Here is a 24,783-nt window from a genome sequence, read left to right on the forward strand (position 1 = left end):
ATAATAACGTACCTCATCAAGACTTCCGATCAGTACTTAACCTCTTACAGGACGATCTAGATCGAGCTTGCAACTCTTCAAATAAACAGTCTTATATCGTGTGGGGTGGCGATTTTAATACACATCTGTGTCCTCGAACGATTGAGGGTCTCTGCCCTCACGCGCCTGGCAGAGACGATGATCTACTACACTTCACACACAATAACTCAGGCAATTTGTTGAATGAAGCCTTATTTAGTTTTTACCTCATCCTGTGCAATAGTCTGACCCATGGTAGACTACAATTGAAACCCACTTTTAATGGTAGGCATGCCAATACGATAATTGATTTTATCTTACTTTCTAACAACCTTCTTTCTCATGTATCTGATTATAATATTCAAGATACTATTCTCAGTGACCATAATCCTCAAATCTTAGGCCTCATACTTCCTCAACATACTCCCAAATATAGGGAACTGGAAGAGGTAGTAGAAAACATTGAATTGGGACCAAGAAACGGCTATACAATCCGGTGGTCAGAGATTGAACCTATAGGTTTTATGAAACGACTAATGAGTAATTATTCTAAAGAATTTAATATCTGCCTCTCAGACAACACGAGCCCACGAGATTGTATTAAAGCCTTTACCGTAATTACCGCTGGAATAAAACAGTCCCTTAAAGTAAGCCTTAGCAAACCGAGACGGCAGGAGGAGAAAGGTTGGTTTGACGCTGAATGCACACAAGCCTGCAAGAACTTAAAACGATATTTACATCTACAAAACCCGGATAAACGCAAAATAAGCTTAAAGAGGAAGGAGTACAAAAACGCCATAAAGAAAAGAAAACAGAACTTAAAAAATGAGGCATGGCAATCCCTTTATGATGCAAGCCTCCAGAATGATAATGTTAAGTTCTGGAAAATTGTGAATTCCCCCCTCCTATGTGATGGAAAGTCACCAAAAATTGAAATTGGCATCACGGAAAGGGATTGGGCTGCTTTCTTCTCTGCCATATATTCCTCAGAAAATCTGGCATTGGAATCAAATCTCCCTAGATTAGACTCTCATGCTACCATCTCACCATTTAGCTTAAAAGATGTTATTGAAGCCATTAATGCAAGCAAAAGCGGAAAAGCCCCAGGCCCAGATGGAGTCCCAGTTGATATCTATAAAACTAACGTGTCAGTCTGGGGCCCACTATTGACGCAGGTGCTACACGCCTGTTGTTCTACAGCTTTCATCTCGACCTGGGCTGAGTCTATAATTATTCCAATCTACAAAAAGGGAGGTCGCCAAAATCCTGCATGCTATCGCCCAATTTCTTTGCTCGATACACTTGCAAAGATTGTGGGACGTATTGTTCTAAATAGACTGCAAGACTGGACAGAGGAAAATCATATCCTCTCTGATTTACAATATGGGTTTAGGGCTGGGATAGGGACGACGGAACAGACTCTTAACTTAGAGATCATACTTGGTAAATGCACAAGGGCCAAGGCCGGAGCCCTATATCTCGTGTTTGTCGACCTGACCCCTGCATTTGACTGCGTGGTGCATTCAAAATTGTGGTCTATTTTACTGGACATGGGGGTTGATACTACCATAGTTCACTTCATTAGGGAACTGTACGCCGGAGCAAATGTCAGGGTTCGTTACGGGCTCCAGGGGGAATGCACTTCCCTATTGAACAAGGGGTGCGTCAAGGCTGTGTGCTAGCTCCTTTATTGTTCGACTTATATATTAATAGGTTAGAGGGGGCCCTATCCGATGCCTGCAGCGATCTCCCACAAGTAGGCCCTCGAAAGATCCCAGCGCTTCTGCATTCGGACGACGCTGTTCTGATGGCCCGTACCCCAGTGGCCTTGCAACGATTATTAACAACTTTTGATAATTGTATGGATGCCCTGGGTCTTAGAATTAATCACACTAAAACTTTTTCAATGACATACTGCAGAAGTTGCACAAAGAATTGTCACATCGTGTTAAAAGACGCGAAATTAGCCGATACAGGGACATTCTTGTACCTAGGTATCACGTTCGACAACAAAGGCACATGGGTACAAGCCATGAAAGCGAGGAAACTGCTATTTACAAAAACTGTCATGGCGATAAAAAACTTCTCTAAAAAGGTTGGGTGAGTAAATCTTAAAGATATGATGACTCTCTACAATGTGAAATGCATTCCAGTTACATTGTACGGGGCAGGACTTTGGGGCTATCGGGACTGCAACACCTTACAGCTAGCTGAAAACGCTCTCTTGAAGACAGTCCTAAGCGTCCCGAAATCAACCTCAACATTAGTATGCCACTCAGAAATGGGAGTAACATATCTCACAGATCTTATTCGTGTCCAACCAATTTTACTTTGGCATAAAGTATGGACCTCTGATCCTGCGAGGTTGAACAGGGCCATTATAGCAGATGCTCTAGCACTCACTTACTCGCTTAAAATCCCATGGTTAAACTACATAAAGAATTTTTTTGTCGAGCTGGGTCACCCTGAGCTGTATTTTACCCCAGACAAAATGAAAACAATCTCCAGGAAAGACTTGAAAAATACTTGCCTCACCCACCTGGCCGAATCGAGATGGGATATAGAGGCAAATAAATATAGTGTTAGGAGAAATCGTATGATACAGCAAACAAATGGTATGGAACCATACCGATGTAACGTTTTGAACCCAAGACACCGGTTTGTCCTTACGCGTTTAAGATTAGAGTCCTTTCATCGCCTTGTTAGTTTTCCCCTGATTAATGATTGGTCTCCACAATTAGAAAAATGCCCTTGTGACACAGTCTCTGACCAAAACACAATGCATACACTTCTTTTTTGTAAATTTTATTCAACCTCGAGGAAAACGTTTGGGATACCATTTTTAAAATCAATGAATTTTAAACAATGTCACCCAGCTTTCCTGTATCTTCTGTCCCTCCCATCTATCATGGTTTGTAATGGACTAGCTTTATACCTGTGCTCAGTGATTAACCTCTTAAGTGCGGGCGTCGGCCACTGGCCGACGCCCACACACCCTCCCTGGTGCGGGTCACGACCAGTGGCCGACACCAGGAAGGGCATTAATAAATCCTCGGGTGCGTCGCACCCGAGGATTTTTTATTTATTTTTTCCCCCTCCCCGGGAGACACGGAAGCTACCGTGTCTCCCCCCGCCCCCCACCCGCCCCTTTGTGAAGTCAGCGCGCCGCAAGGCGCGCTGACGTTGCAAAGGTGTTTTCCCCATGAAAGCAGGAAGCAGCCTTGCAGCTGCTTCCTGCTTTCATGGGGAAAACGGCCTTTTACACGTTCGGGAAGGCCTCGTAAGAAAGGGGAGACACTCCCCTTTCTTACGAGGCCTTCCTGAAAGTGTTTCCTGGCCCCCGGTCGCAGCTGTGCTGCGATCGGGGGCCAGGAAACACTTTCAGGTTTCCTGGCTCCCCCGATCGCAGCACAGCTGCGATCGGGGGGGGTCAGGAAACATTTTGAAAAGGCCTCGTAAGAAAGGGGAGAGTCTCCCCTTTCTTATGAGGCCTTCTGAAACGGTTTCCTGGCCCCCGATCGCAGCACAGCTGCGATCGGGGGCCAGGAAACCCCACTAGACACCAGGGATTTCACTTTTGGGGGCGGCCCCCCCCGGAAAACGGGCCGCCCCCCCCGGCATAATTTTCTTAAAAAAAAAAAAAAGGTAGTTGCCCCCTGGGGGGGGGGGGGGGGGCGCGATCGCTCCCCCCCCCAGGGGATTTTATTTTTTTTCAAAAAAAAAAGAAAAAATGAAATGACAGGGGGTCGCCCGTGGGCAGGGTGACCCCCTGTGGGGGCAATTATTTTTTTTAGATGTTGTAGGGTTTCCCTGGGGGCCATTTTGGCCCCCAAGGAAACCATACAACAACTAAAAAAATATATATGTATATATCTATATATATATATCTATGTAGATAGATATATCTAGGTACATGGATATATCTATAGATATATCTATGTAGATATATATTTATATATATATATATATAGGTAGATCTGTATCAAAGAGATTTATAAAGCGCGCTACTCACCTGTGAGGGTCTGAAGGCGCTGGGGGGGGACGGGGGGGAGGGAAAGGGGCTAGGAGGTTCACTGTTCAAAAAGCCAGGTTTTGAGGCCCTTCCTGAAAAGAAGTAGGTTTTGGGTCTTGCGAATGTGGGTTGTGAGTGCGTTCCATGTTTTGGGTGCAATGTAGGAGAAGGATCTGCCCCCGGTGGTGGTGTGTTTGATGCGGGGGTCAGAGGCGAGAGAGAGGTCAGCTGAACGGACGTTTCGTGTGGGGGTGTGGAAGGTGACTCTCGTTGAGGTAGGCAGGGCCTGTGTTGTGGAGTGATTTGTGTGTGAGGATGAGGATCTTGAAGGTGATCCTTTTGTCAATGGGGAGCCAGTGGAGGGATTTGAGGTGTGGAGAGATGTGTTCGTGTCGGTGGAGGTCGAGGATGAGTCGTGCTGCTGAGTTCTGGATGCGTGTAGTTTGCACTTGAGTTTTAGAGTGGTGCCGGCGTAGAGGGCGTTTCTGTAATCAAGCCTGCTGCTGATGAGTGCGTGAGTGACAGTTTTTCTGGTCTCTGTGGGGATCCATTTGAATGTTTTTCAGTATACGGAGTTTGTTGAAGCATGAGGAGGTAAGAGCGTTGATTTGTTGGGTCATAGAGAGGGAGGAGTCTAGGATGATGCTGAGGTTGCGTGCGTAGTTGGCGGGGGTGGGTGCAGGGCCTAGCGTGGTGGGCCACCATGGGGGGTCCCAGGTTTTTTTGGTGAGGGCCAAAGAGGATTATTTCGGTTTTGCTTGAGTTGAGTTTCAGGTGGTTGGCTGTCATATATACATCACTTTTGTCAATATGTGTGTGGTTTCCCTGGGGGGAAAAGGGTCCGACTTGTCTAGTGGCAGTTTTAGTGCCATAAAGAAGCGCAGAAGGTTTATATGCCTACTGCAAAGAGCACATCTGTATTTTATGTAAATAGCTGAGTACATTAGTAAAGTCTATGGAGAGATGAAGGGCACTTTTGCTGGGTGGTAATGAGGGAATCCGAGGAGGAGGGAGTGGGAGCACCAATAATGATTGTTGGACTGGGCGCAGGAGGTGCTAAAGACTGTGACGAATGGTATGTGACAAGGTGTTTTTTGAGTGTCTTGAAAGTACGTGCTGATTGAGGGAAAAAGCGCAGGTAAGGTGGCCTCTACTGTTGCACGTATCTCACACACACCATCTATTTTGTGACTGTCTACGTAGGCTAGTGTTTTAGAGCAACAGTTTAGCCAATAGCAGAGATGGCATCTTGATGGATGACTGCTGCCTGCACTCGGGTTATAGAGGACCGCTCTGACATAGGATCAGAGACTGAGACATCAGATACTGAGACAGCATCTGAGGGATAGGACAATGGCGCAGACTCTGGGAGTGATTTTTCAGTCAGAGGAGTCCCATTCGAAAACTCCTCTTCCAGTACATTATGAGGGAGGTGATGAGGACAGTCCTGCTGTCCCTTCGCAAGCTGTTCGTGCAACTGGGTAATAGTGGGTTAGGCCAACCCAGAGAGCAGGTGAATGCGGCGGCAAGCAGAGAGAGAGTGCTCTCTTGGGAGCTCACCAATTTAGTTCAGCCCCAAATTCCACCACCCAAATCATATTGTGGAGACATCAAAATTGTCTATGGCAAAACAAACTGGTTTTGTAAGGCAGGCACCTGTGTTTTTGGTCCTGGATTCGGCGGCCATATAGAGAAACACACTAAACCCAAACATTTCTGGAAACTAGACATTCGGGGGAGTCCACAGAGGTGTGACTTGTGTGGATTCCCCAAAGTTTTCTTACCCAGAATACCCTGCAAAGCTGAAATGTTGAAAAAAACCTCTATTTTTCTCGCATTTCTGTCACACAAACTACAGGAATATGCTGGGATCCACAACATTCCTACCACCCAGTGACTCCTCACCTGTCCTGATAAAAACACTACCCCACTTGAGTGCCTACACCTAGTGCCTGTGTCAGGAATGGATCCCCCCAGGGTCAACAGGTGCCTCACGTAAGGACCAACATTGACCGTTGTGTGATCTATTCCTGTCGCAGGCACCAGGCCTAACCACACAAGTGAGGTATCATATTTATCGGGAGACTTGGGGGAACGCTGGGTGGAAGGAAATTTGTGGCTCCCCTCAGATTCCAGAACTTTCTGTCACCGAAATGTGTGGAAAACGTGGTATTTTAGCCACATTTTGAGGTTTGCAAAGGATTCTGTGTAACAGAACCTGGTCCGAGCCCCACAAGTCACCTCATCTTGGATTCCCCTGGGTTTCTAGTTTTCAAAAATGTGCTGGTTTGCTAGGTTTCCCCAGGTGCCGGCTGAGCTAGAGGCCAAAATCCACAGGTAGGCACTGTTTTCTATGAAAAAATGTGATGTGTCCACGTTCTGTTTTGGGGCATTTCCTGTCGCGGGCGCTAGGCCTACCCACACAAGTGAGGTATCATTTTTATCGGGAGACTTAGGGGAACGCCGGGTGGAAGGAAATTTGTGGCTCCTCTCAGATTCCAGAACTTTCTGTCACCGAAATGTGAGGAAAACTTGTTTTTTTAGCCACTTTTTGAGGTTTGCAAAGGATTCTGGGTAACAGAACCTGGTCCGAGCCCCGCAAGTCACCCCTCCTTGGATTCCCCTAGGTCTCTAGTTTTCAGAAATGCACAGGTTTGGTAGGTTTCCCTATGTGCCGGCTGAGCTAGAGGCCAAAATCTACAGGTAGGCACTTTGGAAAAAACAGCTGTGTTTTCTATAAAAAAAATATGATGTGTCCACCTTGTGCTTTGGGGCGTTTCCTGTCGCGGGCGCTAGGCCTACCCACACAAGTGAGGTATCATTTTTATCGGGAGACTTGGGGGAACGCCGGGTGGAAGGAGATTTGTGGCTCCTCTCAGATTCCAGAACTTTCTGTCACCGAAATGTGAGGAAAACTTGTTTTTTAGCCACTTTTTGAGGTTTGCAAAGGATTCTGGGTAACAGAACCTGGTCCGAGCCCCGCGAGTCACCCCTCCTTGGATTGCGCTAGGTCTCTAGTTTTCAGAAATGCACAGGTTTGGTAGGTTTCCCTAGGTGCCGGCTGAGCTAGAGGCCAAAATCTACAGGTAGGCACTTCTCAAAAAACACCTCTGTTTTCTTCCAAAAATTTTGATGTGTCCACGTTGCGCTTTGGGGCGTTTCCTGTCGCGGGCGCTAGGCCTACCCACACAAGTGAGGTATCATTTTTATTGGGAGACTTGGGGGAACGCCAGGTGGAAGGAAATTTGTGGCTCCTCTCAGATTCCAGAACTTTCTGTCACCAAATGTGAGGAAAACTTGTTTTTTTAGCCACTTTTTGAGGTTTGCAAAGGATTCTGGGTAACAGAACCTGGTCCGAGCCCCGCAAGTCACCCCTCCTTGGATTCCCCTAGGTCTCTAGTTTTCAGAAATGCACAGGTTTGGTAGGTTTCCCTATGTGCCGGCTGAGCTAGAGGCCAAAATCTACAGGTAGGCACTTTGGAAAAAACAGCTGTGTTTTCTATAAAAAAAATAGGATGTGTCCATGTTGTGTTTTGGGGCATTTCCTGTCGCGGGCACTAGGCCTACCCACACAAGTGAGGTATCATTTTTATCGGGAGACTTGGGGGAACACAGAATAGCAAAACAAGTGTTATTGCCCCTTATCTTTCTCTACATTTTTTCCTTCCAAATATAAGAGAGTGTGTAAAAAAGACGTCTATTTGAGAAATGCCCTGCAATTCACATGCTAGTATGGGCACCTCGGAATTCAGCGATGTGCAAATAACCACTGCTCCTCAAAACCTTATCTTGATCCCATTTTGGAAATGCAAAGGTTTTCTTGATACCTCTTTTTCACTCTTCATATTTCAGCAAATGAATTGCTGTATACCCAGTATAGAATGAAAACCAACTGCAGGGTGCAGCTCATTTATTGGCTCTGGGTACCTAGGGTTCTTGATGAACCTACAAGCCCTTTATATCCCCGCAACCAGAAGAGTCCAGCAGACAAAACGGTATATTGCTTTCAGAAATCTGACATCGCAGGAAAAAGTTACAGAGTAAAACATAAAGAAAAATGGCTGTTGTTTTCAGCTCAATTTCAATATTTTTTTATTTCAGCTGTTATTTTCTGTAGGAAAACCTTGTAGGATCTACACAAATTACCCCTTGCTGAATTCAGAATTTTGTCTAGTTTTCAGAAATGTTTAGCATTCCGGGATCCAGCATTGGTTTCACACCCATTCCTGTCACTAACTGGAAGGAGGCTGAAAGCACCAAATATAGTAGAAATGGGGTATGTCCCAGTAAAATGCCAAATTTGTGTTGAAAAATTTGGTTTTCTGATTCAAGTCTGCCCGTTCCTGAAAGGTGGGAAGATAGTGATTTCAGCACCAGAAACCCTTTGTTGATGGCATTTTCAGGGAAAAAACCACAAGCCTTCTTCGGCAGCCCTTTTTTCCCATTTTTTTGGAAAAAACTAACTTTTCACTGTATTTTGGCTATTTTCTTGGTCTCCTCCAGGGGAAACCACCAACTCTGGGTACCATTAGAATCCCTAGGATGTTGGAAAAAAAGGACGCAAATTTGGCGTGGTTAGCTTATGTGGACAAAAAGTTATGAAGCCCTAAGCGCGAACTACCCCAAATAGCCAAAAAAGGGCTCAGCACTGGGGGGGGAAAGGCCCAGCAGCTAAGGGGTTAAGACCAGATTACACCTTGAGGCAAATCAGTGAGATTTCTTAAGCCTTATATTGAGTATCCTTCCTGTTTTAACTGAACTGTTTATTGATCCCTTTTAACTTTTTTATTCTTTTACCTCGTCGTATTTATATTTATATTTATACATAATTTGTATTTGCTTTTTTTGAATATTGTTTTTATGTACAACGGCTTTTATGATTGTTAAATTCAATCAAATAAAGTATCGATGATGATGATAATTATGAAATATTTAATAACCTATTTTGAATGTAAAATACAATTGAACAATAAATGTAATATTGTTAAGTGTAAACAGTTATTGCTACATTTTTTAAATTCAAAATAGTTTAAATATTTTATAATTAATAAATATGTACTATTTTTATATACTTTAACATTAACTTATGTTTATTTATATTTCCAAATAATTTAACTTAACATTATTTCCTATGGGGTTTTAAGTCCCTAGCCCCATATTTTGTTTGGAAGGGTGTTGCAGCACCAGTGATTGGCCATATGTAGTGCTTGACTTGCTATACAATTGTAAGTTGTTACAAAAGTGTAAGTTACTACAAAAGTTCAGTTTGTGAATACCAAATACTAGTAAACTGTTGTGGGGAGATAGGACACTGGCACTGTTCCTTGATGTACAGAAGTGTTTTTGTCAAGTTAAGTATAAATATGTCACAAACAGTTAGGAGCGCACCTGCCTGACATCCCAGCAATTAATCTGCCCCATTGCATCATGGTAGATGTAGTATCTTCAAAAAACGAACTCCATTAATTTTTAAATATTTCACCTTTAAGTAGGTACAGCCTTTACTGTGCATCTCTGGACACATGTGTTTCTGGGTTAGTCCCTTCTTCAGCAGAGAACATATTTGTGGGGTGCTGGGAATGCTGCCATAAATCACCCGTAATTAAGTATAAATATGTAATGCCCAGTGGCCCGCGACATCAGGAGCTCACCTCCAACTGCCTCTCCACCCATACTCAACATTTCACCAACGGTAGGCACAAGCAGATCAGAGCGGAGGCATCATGAGCCTTAGATGCCATGAGCAAGCTGCACTACAGCACATAAGACATAGCATAAACTTACTCAAAAATGTAAACTTACTCAAAAGTGTAAGTTATCTTTGTGAATCAGGCTCTTTGGGTGCTGACAATAGGCCCACGTTCATGTTCAACCCAGCATGTCTTAGCAATAGTATGTAGATGCAAAATGTTTTGTTCTCAGCAGCATATGTCATGTGTGCACAGCTTAGAAATGTAAAATTTGCAATGAGAACAGACTTACCGCTCCTTGGAAAAAGAAAGGGGGTGGGTAGAAAGAAGCAGCTTCCTGTGATGATCCATGGAAAGGTGGAAACGCCAAATTGACAGACGGCCATTCATTACTAAGGAAGCAAGAAACATGCAAAATATTCTTTTAAAGTTTTGTCAGAAAATATAAATAATATTGTCTTTGTACATATAAATAAGTCTTATCCCTAAAACAGAATGCTCTATCCATTAACTCGGCAAAACAGACAAAAACAAAATAAGATTTATGTTTTTAACTACGTCTCCTACAGCTGATAAGCTGTTGATGTCCTCCACTCTATTGCTGTCTCTGTCTCCTGTTGTAATTCCTGTATACTTACATTGACGTAAACGTTGGCGTATAATTATTATTAATGCTACCTGATGTAACTCAATATTCTGTGTGTTGTAAAACCCTCTGATGTCTTCGGGCCATGTCTGCACTATATAAAATTGCAAATAAATAAATAAAAAAGGTGCTAACTTTCATCTAACTGTAGTGCACTAGACTCTCTCCAGGTGGCAATTGGCAACATACTTTGTTTGATTTATGTTGGAAATGGGGTCTCTAGTTGGCAGTGGTATGCACCCTGACCAAGCGCAATAGCCAATATTTACTCCAGCATACACAAGTAAAGACATGAATTTTCAAAGATTAAATCTTAGTAAAGCGCTTAGAAACACGTTAGCTCCAACTGAAGCTGTCATGGCGTCTTGACGAAGTTGTTCCCAACAGTGCTGCCACTTGTGAAGAAGTGTGTGTTGTTCATGGAGTCACACGGACCCCAGGTACAGTACTTTGGAAAACGATGAGGAAGCAAAAATACTCCACAGAGTCAGGAAGGTGAGGCGTCACTGGAGCCAGTGTGGCATCAGTTCCTTACTGCTACTAGGGAGGTGAGGTGTTTGTTCCTTACTGCTAGGCAGGAGAGGTTGGGGGCAGTTCCTTACAGTTGCAAAGGAGGTGACGCGGCATTGGTGGTGAGACGTCAGTTCGTAACGACCTGGTGGCGTCAATGAATCCAGCAAGTCAAGATGCCAGGTGTTGACTTTGTGGTGTTGCGATCACACCACGGGGCCACAGGTGCTGCGGTGGAGTCAGGTGTCCTGGATGTCAGGGACACAACACTCGGGACTGACGCTGTGGCGGGACTTCACAGGCACTGCAGCAGTATGTGGCCTGTGTTGTAGGTCACGGTCGTTGCACTGAGCAGGGACCATGGCTCTGGTGCAGGAGGCGGGGTGTCGTCAGTGAGTGGCACTGGTTCCAAAGTTGACCTGGAGTCGATGTGCTTAGTTTCTTCTTAGTTGCGCCAAAGCTCACTTTGAAGGGCCCAGGAACTGAATTTGGCACCACTTGCAAGCCAGGACTCTCAGCAAAAGAGCCCAGGTGCTGGTAGGTGAAGTCTTTGATGGCCCTGAGTCTTCTTAACAGGAGGCAAGCTCATTTCAAGAGCTTGGAGAACCTTGGAAAGCAGGATGTAGAAAGCTCAGTCCTTTCACTCCCAGGACAGAAGCAGCAAAAAGCAGGCCAGCACAACAAAGCAACAGGCGGAGTGGCAGTCCCTTCTACAGCATCTAGCTCTTCTTCCTGGCAGAATGTCCTCAATCAAGAAGAGTTCTAACTATGTGAGGTCAGAGGTCCAGTACTTATACACATTTCTGTGTTTAAAGTAGGCAAACTTCAAAGAGAAGTCTCTGCAGAGAAACAAGACCCTGCCTTTTCATGCCCTTGCCCCAGACACACTCTAGTGGGTTGGAGACTGCCTTGTGTAAAGACAGGCACAGCCCTATTCAGGTGCAAGTGTCAGCTCCTCCCCCGCTTTAGCTCAGGAAGACCATCAGGATATGCAGGGCACACCTCAGCTCCCTTTGTGTGACTGTCTAGAGTGAATACACAAATACCGAAACTGTCATATTGACCCAGTTGTGTATTCCACAGACCGGAAGAGGCACAGAATGGTTAAGCAAGAAAATGCCTACTTTCTAAAAGTGTCACTTTCAAAACAACAATTCAAAAACCATTCTCACCAAAAGATGTATTTTTAAATTATGAATTTAGAGACCCCAAACTTCAAATCGCTATCTGTTCCCAATGGGAAATTACACGTAAAAGATATCAAGGTAATCTCCATGTTACCATATGGGAGAGAGAGACATTGCAATAGTGAAACACGAGTTTAGCAGCATTTCACTATCAAATCATGTAAACCACACCAGTACATTTCCTACCTTTTAAATAAACTGCATACCTGCCGATGGGGCTGCCTTGGGCCTAGTTTAGGGATGACCTACATGTAGTAAAAGGGAAGGGTTGGTCCTGGCAAGTGGAAGAAGGCAAAATGTTCAGCGCTAACCCTGCAAAATGGGCCAGTTCGAAACAATTTACATATGATTAACTGAGAAAACGTGCTCCTGCCAAGGGGTTGCAGTATTGGAAACACAGGCCTATGAAGACATCCAACTGCTAATAAGTAAGCTTTACACATCAATTCTGTGGCAAACCAATGAACATCGCACACCAACAGCAAACAGTAGAAACCAGCCTATTCAGAATGGTGCCATCTACAGGAACGTCAGATTTCTATACGTACACTCAGAAATTGTGGCTGCTGACAACAGACCTGGAATAACTGTTTCCATCAGTAGTTCTTCATTTCTTAGTAAACCTACAGGGACAAATTTCTAAAAGGCTGTATTTTTCCCACTGCCATTGTTACCAGTACCCCTAGATTGGTAAGTCTGGGGCTGGCGAAAATGTATCTCTTTAACTGGACAACTAATATTGAGGGCACCGGGTAAATACAGATGACACAGGATGCAATATTTTCCCATTGCAGTACGACCACCACATTTAGAGATTTTCTACTCAGAATGAGGAACATGTGCACAGATTTCCAGGAACAGTTATCTCATTCACGTTCGCTATGCTTTTCTGTTGAAATGTAAAAAGGGAAAATTACTCCTTCTGTATTTTATCTCACGATTCATGAGGAAATTCCCATTTGTGCCAGAGTAATGATCATAAGGGCAATCTAGAAAGATACTACAAAAAACAGCTGGACTAGGTTGGCATTTTGCGTATGTAATTTGGTAATTCAAATATTATGCTGCATTTCAGGAAACAGGACAAATTACATAAATAGTTTTATGTTGGGAGTAATAACTGTCCACAATATAAGAACTGGTCCACAGTAAATTGGGCCATGCTTGATGTTAGTGCCATATTGCATCACAAAATGTAGCAGCCTATAAGCCGCACACATCTGAAGATTTGTAAAACTGTGAAACATATATAATGAGAGTATATGGTATTGCAACATTTATTTAGAGCTTTTTACCTCTATGTGGGATAGTGAAATGGTTGCCTACATGTACAGCATTTTATACACTGTAGAGTATGGGGTTGGAAGGGTGTTGTCTTTGTTCCTGATCCTATGTGGGGAGTGTTTCCTTGTCATGTGTGAAGACTCCTGAGGTGCAATAATCATGCTCTGGGATGCAGCACTTAGCAGTAGTGTGGCTGAAGAGGTGTGAGAGAAAGACACACAGTTTATGGTTTTCAGTAAGCGTACAGCTTTGGGCAGCTCTGCAGATTCCTTTAGAGAATGTTTTTATAATCCTAGTCCATTTAGCTGGAATCTACCCTAGGGGTCTGATATTTTATTTAAAGGTTTAAGGTCCTGATCATTTATTGTTGGACAGAGAAATGGTGGGAAGAACAGCTGGGATGGACTTGTTTCCATCATCACAGGTTTGAATGTATTTGGGAGATGTAAATTAAGTGGTCACAGTATATAGTTAGTTGGGACCTGAAATCGTGGACTAAATTAGAATACTCCAATTAGCCAGCGCTATGTAGCAGACCTTTTTAGTTATTCCATGCCTGTTCAATTGGTGATGGCTGGTTTATGGGCTGGTACAGAACTGGGTGATGGACGGATGTTGTTATGCGATTCCTACTTAGGTCTATCCACACCATGAGTGACTGTAGGCCTGACTCCTGGCTATCTCACAGTACCTCACCCGAGAAGATGGTGATTAGGTCAACCTGAACATGACACTTTGACTCCCCTGGGAAGCCACTGAAACAGTCCTTACCCCTTTCGCATTGTTACTCATGCATGCCAAGGTTGTTTGGAGGCACACACAAAGAGAACTGACATTCTACATGTTTACAATGTCTAAATGTCTAAACAGAAGCATATCAGGTTAAACAGCTCAGGTGTAGGCTTACTATGGAATGCACAAGCAGTTTCCATGGTTCTGTGGACCATATGTCAGTCTTTATAAATGCCACAGAACTGTCTCTTTAAATGTATGACTTTGTCCCATTCCATTTCATTTCAATGCATGAGGCACTGGTGAGAGTTCAACAGTTACCGGCTTCACTTGGAATTTGATGTGCAGATGCAATGAGCCCATATCTAGAGCACTTCAGATGGCTGCAGGGGCTCGCTCAACTTTTTTGGATTCTCTCAGTAAGTCACTGTGCTGCACTGCAGGTGCCTTTGATCTACCGTGGGTCTCCGCTGGTTTGAGGGCATCATGTGGAAAACATCTTATTTGGCAGTCACTACGAAGCACTGACACCTAAGGGTGACATATTTTGAGGGATCGAAGCAGGCCCTCATAACTAAGTATCACAGGCTACAGTTGTCTGTAGCTTTCAAAAGAAAACACAACAATCAGGCTAGCCATTAAAGCCTAATATGCATAAAACAAAATTGCTATAGAGCACTCATAAATCATGAAGGGAAACTGTACAATGAGCCAGCGTTTCTCCCTTTGTTGGAAAATGGGTTATTGGTAAGGGCAGGTAGGTATAGGCCACTAACCTCCACTAAGGTCCAGTTAGGTCTCAGTAAATTAAACCCAGCTCAACCCTTGGTAGCTTGGCAACGAGCGTCAAGGCTTAACTTAGGAGACAGAAAAGCATTCAAATATCACAAAACAGTAATTAAATAAACCACAGGTAACAGTTTAAAAATCCAAAACCAATTTAGAAAATATTTTTATCTTTAAAATGACACCAAAACGAATAAAATCAGATAAGGGGAACCGGAGATATGATTTTTTTTATATATATTTTTTTTTTTAGCACCTAGAAACAAAAAGCGCCAATCGGGTCATCTGGTTGCACCTCGACCGGGGCAAAGTCAAAGTTTCAGGCTGACCGCGATGGAGCCCTGCTTGGCTACAGGCCACGGGAGGCCTCGGTTAAAAGTTTACCTTCACACTTAGTCTCTTTTTCGAAGACTTTCTTCAGTGGGACGAAAATGCAGTCCAATCCGACCTCCTGGAGCCCTTCTCCAGATTCGCGATGCTGTAATCCTCGGTGGAGATTTTTACCTTCGGACTTAGTAGTTTTTTCGAGGTGAAAATCCTTCGACTGGGGTAAACCTGGATCTTGATCAGACGTCCATGGAGCCCTCCTCGGATACGCTGGCTGGGAGGTCCCGGTCAACTTTTTACGTTCGGACTTAGTCTCTCTTTCAGAGATTTTCTTCACCGGGATGAACCAGCAAATCAGGCCGGGTCGCGGTTGAGGCAAGCCAGCTAGAGTTGCCGCGGCAGGTCGGTCCCTCTATGGAGCTTTTTTTTTTTACAAAAGTTGTCCAAACTTCTCCAAACTTCTGGGGCTTCTCCCAGATGTCCTTTTGAGGTTCTTTTGGGGTCCACAGCTCACCCCAAGGGTCCAGAAGTTCTGAGATGGTCCTTGGGGGGTGCAGACTACAACTCCCAGAATGCACCTGGTGCAAACTTCTTTTTGGCCACTGGACAGTGGTCAGCTGGTCACTTTCTTCAGGAGTTGGTGCAGAGGACTCTGGATAGCAATTTTTCACCTGTAGCAAACATGGAGTCCCTCCTTGAACCAGTTGAAGCAAGGCAAAGTCCTTCTTGTGGTAAAGCCCAAGTGTGCAGCTGGTGCAGTCCTTCTGAGTACAGGTTCCAGGTGCAGGCCAGGGGTCCAGCAGGGCAGTCCTTCTTCTTCTGTTGTTCTTCCTTGTTGGATGTGGTAGGGAACTGAGGTGTGGGTGCAGGTCTGCCAGTTTTATCCTTGCTCCTGGGTGAAAAGCAGGGGGGTTCCTGGTTCTCCAATCAGGTGCAGGGTCCTTCCCCCGTGATGACCACTTCCTGGGAAGTGTGGCAAAAATCAATCGCAGGAGGCAACATTCTCTAAAAATCCATCATGGCTAAATCTGATTTTTGGAGGTTACATCTGGCTGAGCCCACCCACTGATGTGGCTAAAAATCATAAACACACCCCTCTCCTAATCTAATCAAGGGGGCACCTAGTTGTCTGGGGTTGCAGGATGTGGGGGTGTTGCTGGTTGCTCCAAATGTCCTTCTCTGCCTTTGAAGACCAGATTGGCAGTCCTCCCCCCTTCCTGTCTCACCATCTGCTGAGGGGAGATTCCTTCCGACAGGCACATTCCTTTGTGTGAAGCCAGGCCACTTCACACCTCATCAAGGCAGCTTGGCCAAGCTGCTAGAGGCTGGCCAATCAAAGCACAGCAGCAAAAACAATGCAGGGCTGAAACTGGCAACTTTTCAGGTAAAGTTTAAAACTCTTTACCTGAACAAGTTATATTAAATCCAACAACTGGAAGTTGTGCGATTTATTACAACAATTAATTTGATACCAAATTCTTTGGTATGCATCATTTAAGGAGACTTAAAAAATTAAAATAAAGTCTCTCCATTCTAGCCTATGGAGGCTATTTACTACAATGAGGGGAAAATGAATGTGGCTGTTTTTACCTCACCAGGGCTTATAAAACTATTTTTATAAAGTCCCTGCTTATAGTTACATGGCACCGAGCCCTAGGGGGACATAGGGCACACCTTAGGGGTGACATATATGTAAAAATAAGGTAGTTTAAGACTTTGGAACTACTTTTAATTCCAAAGTCGAATTTGCATATAACTTTAATTTAAAAGCAGCCAGCAAGGCAGGCCTGCCTTTAAAATTACACTGGGCACCTCAGCAGTGCACCTATGGGTGCACTACCTATGCTGTGGTCCCTAAACCTACATGCCCTACCATTCACTAGGGACTTATAGGTAGGTTAACTTAGCCAATTATAATTAGCCTAATTTGCATATCCATTTTACACTGAGCACAGGCCCTGGGACTGGTCAGCAGTACCCAGGGCACCCTCAGAGTCAGGAAAACACCAGCAAAAAGTGGAAAATGGGGGCAAAAAGTTAGGGGGCCTCTGCAATCAGCCCTGTTTTCTCACACCTTTGATCAACTGGAGCATGTAATGATAAAATTTACAATTTTTACACTTTTTACGCATTTTCTCTCAATGCAAAGGAATAAACGGGAGTTCAAGTGATAAAACAGAAACTCAATAATAACGACTAAAGACAAGGTACCAGGGTCTTCTTGTGGAAGTCCTCAGCAGGGTGATGCAAGTAAGTAGAGGAGTTGACTTCAGTAGTTTTTAATAGCCTTGCTTCATTGTGCCACCCTCAGAATGAACTTAAGCTTTAATAAAAGTTCAGTAAAAGTGCAATATACAATATGGTGTTATATGCCCACAGCACACTTAAAATGTATGTAAAAGTACAAGACTACATGGGATCTCATTTACAATGTTTTGGCACAGGGCAGTGCTGCAAGTCTTCTTGCTGTGCTGCCCTGGGTCAAAAGGAAAGGGCAGGAATGCACTGTATCTATAAGATACAGTACATTCCTGTCCTCTTCCACAGCACTGGTACACAATTGGCAGCCATGCACCAAAGCAGGCCCCCTTGCACCATGGTGCAAGGGTGTCTACATTGTAGAAATTATTGTTTTTGTGCAGGAAGGGGCACCTTCCTGCAAAAAAACAAATCAATAGAGGTTATTTATTTGTACTATGTGTGCTGCAGAATGCAGCACACATAGAAAGAGGAAACTTGAAGAGAAATAATGTTACTTCTCCTCGTTGCTCCTCCCTTATAACTCCCCGGGGAAGCTGTAGGCTTTTGACACATTCCCAGTTTGACAGCATATTGTAAATCGGGAAATGTGTTGAATGCTATCGGTGATGCGTAGGGAAACTCTCTGTAAAGCCTATGGCATGCCTCTCTATCGCAGTTTAAGGCAACTCAGAGACTTGCTCTACATTGCCTCACTCCACAGCTACAGGGCCATGAAATGCGACGCCGGGTGGCTTTACGTGGCCTTGTAGATATGGCTTTGCAGTGTGTGTTCCACTGGACCATCATTAAAAATTATGTTCTGGGGGCGCACAGGGCTTGTAAATAAGCCCCTATGATTTTAGTAGTCTTCAAACTGATATCAAAATGACATAGCAAATAATAAAATGCAACAGCACGTTATGACACACAACAGCTTAAGCATTTTCATACTAAATACATACATTAAGGCATGTAGATGGGTAAGTTAATTTTCTCAAACTGCAGGGAACCCCAGGTCATGGTCGCTTGGAGCTTCATATCACTCAGGTGGATCATCACAATAGCAATTGCACAACTTGCAGGATGAATCAGTGATCTGAGCGTAGGTTTTGGAAGCCCAGGCAATTGCCTCCAAACTCAGGTTGGCATCGATTACACTACACTTAGCAGTTTGTGATCTCTGCAACTGTCCCAGTGCTCTTGGTCACAGCGTCTGGGTTTCTTCCTGTCGGTTGTCTCTGCAGTGGACAGGCAATCCTTCCCCTCTCTCTGTAGGCCAGCAGCTCCAGTGGTCACAGGCAGATACCCAGCTCCTCACAGCAATCTTACAGGCTTCAGGTGTTGCCCCTAACCTCTGGAAAGCAGACTGTGTAAGACTCATGCCCTAGGTCTCAGGATTTCTTCAAGTACTCTGCAGAGTACACCTCCTTAGGTCACAAAGCCAGAGGAACCCAGTGGCAAGGTTTGGTTCACACTTTATTGGTTATTTTGCAGATCGTGAATGTGGATGTCACTGGCAAAGGCCAAAATGTGGTTTGGGGCAGTCCTCCTCTTTGTGACTTTAAAGTGTATAGAGAAGTAATTGTCTTTGTCTACAGTGTGCCTCTCCCCATCAGGTTGCTCAACGGAGTGTCTCCAACTGAAGCACCCCCAATAGCAGCAAACCAAGTGTGAAGCTTTATGTATGGGTGTCAACAGCTCTTTTGGGAGACAACAAAAGGGAAGGCTCTGCCTCAAAGATTCGATTTACACCTGAAAATAATGAGCACCTCCACCTACCCACTATAAGTCCTCATGGCAGTGCTCGAAGAGAGACCTCTCTGGCAGAACTGTCCCCAACTGGTTACTGCTCCATTTCCTAAACAGCCCTGCCTCCATACTCCCACACATGAGATTATGGCTGTTCCTTCCAGCCTAGGAATGTCAGCAATACACTTCTTTGTCTGAGGATACTACACAACAAGTTCCATTTTGTGCTATGTTGCACTGGGGGCATTCACAATGGATTCTACTTGACTGTTCAAGCATACACTCTCAATTAATATGGCACCATGCCAACACTCACACACATATATATATATATATATATATATATATATATTCACTTAAAACAACAGGTAAATATAACTCGAGCCCCACCATGCACAGGCTTTTCTTCAATAATTTTACTTCTAATGTTTCATTGATGTTATAGAAGTTGTCATGACTGCAGTAATATCTGAGCTAATTAACAGTGCATGGTGAGGGCACGAGTTAGTTACCTTAGGCCGCGAGTTATAGTTTCTTGAAATAACTAACTATAACTGCTGAATTTCTATGGAATTGTGCGAGTAAATTCAGAACCTAACTATAATGTCTCTGTAACCTTTGGTTTTTTAACTGAATTTCTATGCGTTTTTTTAAATTCCATTTCCTAACTATAGCGTCCCTATACCTTTTATTTTTTTCCAGTGAATTTCTACGTTTTTTTAAAAATAAATTAATTTTCATTACTATACAGTAATCCAACCACTGCCGTGCACTGCGGGCAGAACCCACAGGTCCTTGCCTGCAGTCAGTCCCTGCTACCAACCACGCTAGCCACCCAACCCCACACTGGGCATTGCCATGGGCAGCAGGAGTTGGCCACAGGGCCTGTCACTCTGCGTGTGAGAACAGGTGTGAGAAGGTGTCTCTGGGTGTGAGAGTGCCTGTGAGTGTGGATGTGAGAAGGTCTATGTGGGTGTGAGAGTGTCTGATTTCTCTCCAATAGAGGAAAGATGCGTTCACCTCCACAAAGGATTTTAGATCGTTTTTCAGTTTGGAAATGCTGAGTAAGCACACATGCTTTGCCTTTGCCAAGCCCAGGAGTTTAGATCATTTGTCCTTTCCATAAGTGGAGCTTTAATTGAGATACCTGCTGTATTTATATTTGTAAGTGCTTCCTGTTGAGGTTTAATTTCTGTGAAATGAGCATCATGGCCAGAACGGAAGCTCATCTGCTTGTTTATCCACAGCTTTGCACAAATGTCTACCCAACTGGAGCACTTTCTACTGGTTAGGTAGTAAGTGCTACCACATTGGGTTAATGTTCATTGTGGTGGATGGGGGCCACGCGGCTTCCCTCCCCCGGCCGATTTCAGCCCCGGGGACCCAATTCCTGAGGCTTAGCCCTTTATTCTTTTTTGGGGGGAATGGGGCCACGCAGCTTCCCCCCACTGGCTGGTTTTAGCCCTGGGGTCCCCAAGCCCTAATCTTTCATTACTTTTTTGGGAGGTGGAAGGGGAGGTCTGGGTGTCTTCCCTCCACTGGCCAATTTCAGCACTGGGGACCCCATTCCCGGGGCCTGGCCATGTCACCTGGGTGCCCTCCAATCACCACCGTTGGGGACCACCTGAAGGCCCCTATGGTGCCACCCGGCTCCCCGCCTCCTGCGGGGGCCAGTACTGCTTTTTCAGACAGGGAGCTGCTAAACATGCAGCTCCCTGTCTGCAAAAGAAATAGTTTCCTCCTTTTCCCTGCCTGCATCTTTGTGGGCAGGAAAACAGAGGAAACCTCCGCTTCCAGCAAGTGAGAACTGTTTGACAGCTCTCGCTTGCTGGAACCAAAGTGTTTTCTGTAACTTGGCGGGAGGTGTCAAAGTTACTGCCAAGTCACAACAAACAACTATGCCCTAGGAGTGGCCTTGAGGTGGTGGCAGGTCCCCAGGGCCATTATTGGCTCCTCAAGGGTGGCCACGCAGCCCCCGTGTAATGATTGATTTAGCCTCAGCGAGGTAGTGCTCCCCGGGGCTGCAGTGGGGCCATGTGGGCCCCCTGCATTAATCCATATTTAGCCAAGGGGGGTTGCGGTCCTCGGGGATTTGGAGGCGGCCATACAGACCTCCCCCATTTTATATTAACACTTTGCCCCAGGGAAGTGGACCTGCCCCCCCTTTTCCCCAACACACACACACACATTACTATACAGTAGCCACGGGGAAGTGGTAGTCCCTGGGGCTAATCTAAGCCCTAGGAGGGGGGCCACATGTGCCCCCCTCCTTTTTCAATGCCCTCTGAACCTGGCCCACCCAGGGTCTGTTTACAAAACAAGCGCGGGAGGCCATGCTTTTTTTTTTCTTTTTTTAAAAACATTTTTACCAAATCGGCAGATCTGCTGCGACTCGGGGCAAATATTTTTTTTTACAAATAAAATGCTTTTTTGCTTGGGGAAGGCGGCTCACTTTGGGACCCCAGCACCAGAGCTAAGGGGTCAGAGTGTCCCTACCCTGTCCCTTTTCTTTCTTTTTCTATCATCTCGGCTGAAGAGGAGTCCAAGATGGCTGCCAACGCTTCCTTGTTGTCGTGTTGGCAGCCAATCAGATCATAGCACAAGATCGGGAGGGTTTGTGGAGCCTTCACATCTCTCTATATATAATTGTTTTTTTTCTCAAAAACTACAGAACAGATTTACACCAAATAACAAACGAGGAACCTTCTGGACTAAGAGCTACCTTGCTGTCAAATTTAGTGTAAACCCGCCCAGTGGTTCTGCTGCTATTCCTGTTCAAAATCACTATGGAAAAATGCATTGGGAAAAAGTGTTTTTGGACTCCCTCCCCCCCTTCAACTAACCGCTCCCCCCTTCCACTTGACAGATCACCCTGAAACTATATATATCTCACAGCATGGATTCTGGGCACTACATTAAAGAATCTTTACAATAGTGGGGCCAGTAGGCACCACCACACTCTTCCTAAAGTGGCGGATATATATAAATCCATGAGCAATCTGCACAAGCTAACCCTTGCTGAACTGTAAGTGTTTTCTACTTTTCAGACATGCATAGTTAAACAGGTTCATCCATTGGTTTAACACCACAATGCGAAAAACCACAAAAAATAGGAACAAGATTTAGAAAAATGCAAAAACTCTGGTAAAGACATTTATCTTTTTCTAACGCTGCTTGTTCCTAAAAGCTGGGAAGATGGTCATCATAGCACAGCTAACCTTTTGTTGTTACTGGTTTCAATGTTTTTAATTTGTACTAGAAGATATTCCTTGTAGAAACCCAGCAGAGAAGCAGCATGCTATCCTGTTTTACTTCTTGTAATTGAAGTACTCCTAAAAACTAACATACGGAGTAATGGCAAAAATTACAAATAAATCTATCCAGATAGAGTGTACTAATCAGCAACTAAAGCTGTAGCATGAACAAAGGAAGGGCAGGGATAAAGGTGGTTTAAGTTACACACTCATCATTAGATGTATATGAATGTCTATCAACAAGAAAAGTATTGGTTAATTCAAACAATACACATGGTTCAAAACTAGTACTATTTTAATTTTTTACTCGTTTAACAATACTCATTGAAAATTGCACTTTTACTCCCTCATCAAAATCATTTCACTTCTAACTTTCAAATAGAAAATAAATATTGCAACTACACACCCTTATCTGGAATCCTAAATTGCAAACAGTACAAAAAAGGATCTGAAGTGAACAGTTTGTGTGGTGCGCCAATAGAAATAACTTTCATCTATGCAGTATAATCTCAAAAGGATGCAGTCCCACATTAGGGGAGGCAGGGTAGTAGGTCAATGAGAATCAAGGGGTGTGAATCTCAAATTTCCCAACTAAAAAAGCAATGGCATGCAGGATGAATGTGTGAGATGACCAATGTTTGAGACAGCATTTCCCACGAGCAGTAGGGTAAGTACTGATTTGCATTAGGTGGACCTCTGGGGCTAATTTAGAGTTCAGCAGACCGGTAGTCCATTGTAATGGCGTTGGAGCAGCCTGTCTGACAAACTCAAAGTCTGTCTGCTAAATTTTGAGTGGGGGAGGGGCCATAAGCTCTATGATGACAGTGTAAAATGTACTTCATCAATGTAAATCTTCCTCAAATTGCCAAACAGAATAGGGGCCATTTGAAGTATGCCAGCTGACAGTCCACTCTAATATGTAGGGATGGTCATATGGCTTTTTTATTTGCTGTCCCTCATGGCCAGATATATCCTGGCAGTGAGGGACGGCGAAAAAAGAAAAATGAACCCTTATCGAACATCCTAGAGATTCTAGAGGTACCCAGACTTTGTGGGTTCCCCTGAAGGAAACCAAGAAATTAGCCAAAATACAATGAAGCTTTCGTTGTTTTAAAACAAATGGGAAAAAAGGGCTGCAGAAGAAGGCTTGTGGTTTTTTCCCTGAAATTGGCATCAACAAAGGGTTTGCAGTGCTGAAATTTCCCCAGCTTCCCAGCTTTCAGGAACAGGCAGACGTGAATCAGAAAACCCAATTTTTCAACACAATTTCGGCATTTTACTGGGACATACCCCATTCTTATGATTTTTTGTGCTTTCAGCCTCCTTCCAGTCAGTGACAGAAATTGGTGTGAAACCAATGCTGGATATCCCAGAAACCTAAACATTTCGTAAAAGTAGACAAAATTCTGAATTCAGCAATGGGTAATTCGTGTAGATCCTACAAGGGTTTCCTACAGAAAATAACAACTGAAATAAAAAAATATTGAAATTGAGGTGAAAACAACAGCCATTTTTCTCTACGTTTTACTCTGTAACTTTCTCCTGCAATGTCAGATTTTTTAAAGAAATATACTGTTACGTCTGCTGGACTCTCTTGGTTGTGGGGACATATAGGACTTATAGGTTTATCAAGAACCCTAGGTGCCCAGAGCCAATAAATGAGCTGCACCTTGCAGTGGATTTTCATTCTGTACCGGGTATACAGCAATTCATTTTCTGAAATATTAAGAGTGAAAAATAGGTATTAAGAAAACATTTGTATTTCCAAAATGGGCACAAGATAAGGTGTTGAGGAGCAGTGGTTATTTGCACATCTCTGAATTCTGGGGTGCCCATACTAGCATGTGAATTACAGAGCATTCTCAAATAGATATCTTTTTTACACACTGTCTTATATTTGGAAGGAAACAATTTAGAGAAAGACAAGGGGCAATAACACAAAGTGGACACATCACATTTTCTCAAAGAAAACATAGGTGCCTACCTGTGGATTTTGGCCTCTAACTCAGCCAGCACCTAGGGAAACTACCAAACCCATGCATTTTTTTAAACTAGAGACCTAGGGGAATCCAAGACTGGGTGACTTGTGGGGCTCTCACCAGGTTCTGTTACCCAGAATCCCTTGCAAACCTCAAAATTTGGCTAAAAAAAAAAACACTTTTTCCTCACATTTCGGTGACAGAGAGTTCTGGAATGTGAGAGGAGTCACAAATTTCCTTCCACCTAGCGTTCCCCCAGGTCTCCCGATAAAAACGATACCTCACTTGTGTAGGTGGGCCAAATGTTTGCGAAAGGGAATAACCAAAAACACGTCGAAATTGAGGGGGAACCAAAGTGGGCCCAAAAG

At 44.2% G+C, this 24,783-nt stretch overlaps 1 protein-coding gene across 2 annotated transcripts in view; it reads right to left on the bottom strand.

The window, feature by feature from the left end:
- The window catches only part of RBM11 (RNA binding motif protein 11), a 112,273-nt gene that overhangs the window by 19,526 nt on the left and 67,964 nt on the right, over nucleotides 1–24,783 (bottom strand). For both annotated transcript variants that reach the window (XM_069203124.1, XM_069203125.1), the window contains exon 4: nucleotides 10,013–10,112. In XM_069203124.1, the coding sequence (XP_069059225.1) occupies nucleotides 10,013–10,112 (100 nt within the window). The remainder of the gene's footprint in view (nucleotides 1–10,012; nucleotides 10,113–24,783) is intronic.

This window comes from Pleurodeles waltl, chromosome 8 (genome assembly GCF_031143425.1).
Source record: "Pleurodeles waltl isolate 20211129_DDA chromosome 8, aPleWal1.hap1.20221129, whole genome shotgun sequence".
NCBI lineage: Eukaryota > Metazoa > Chordata > Amphibia > Caudata > Salamandridae > Pleurodeles > Pleurodeles waltl.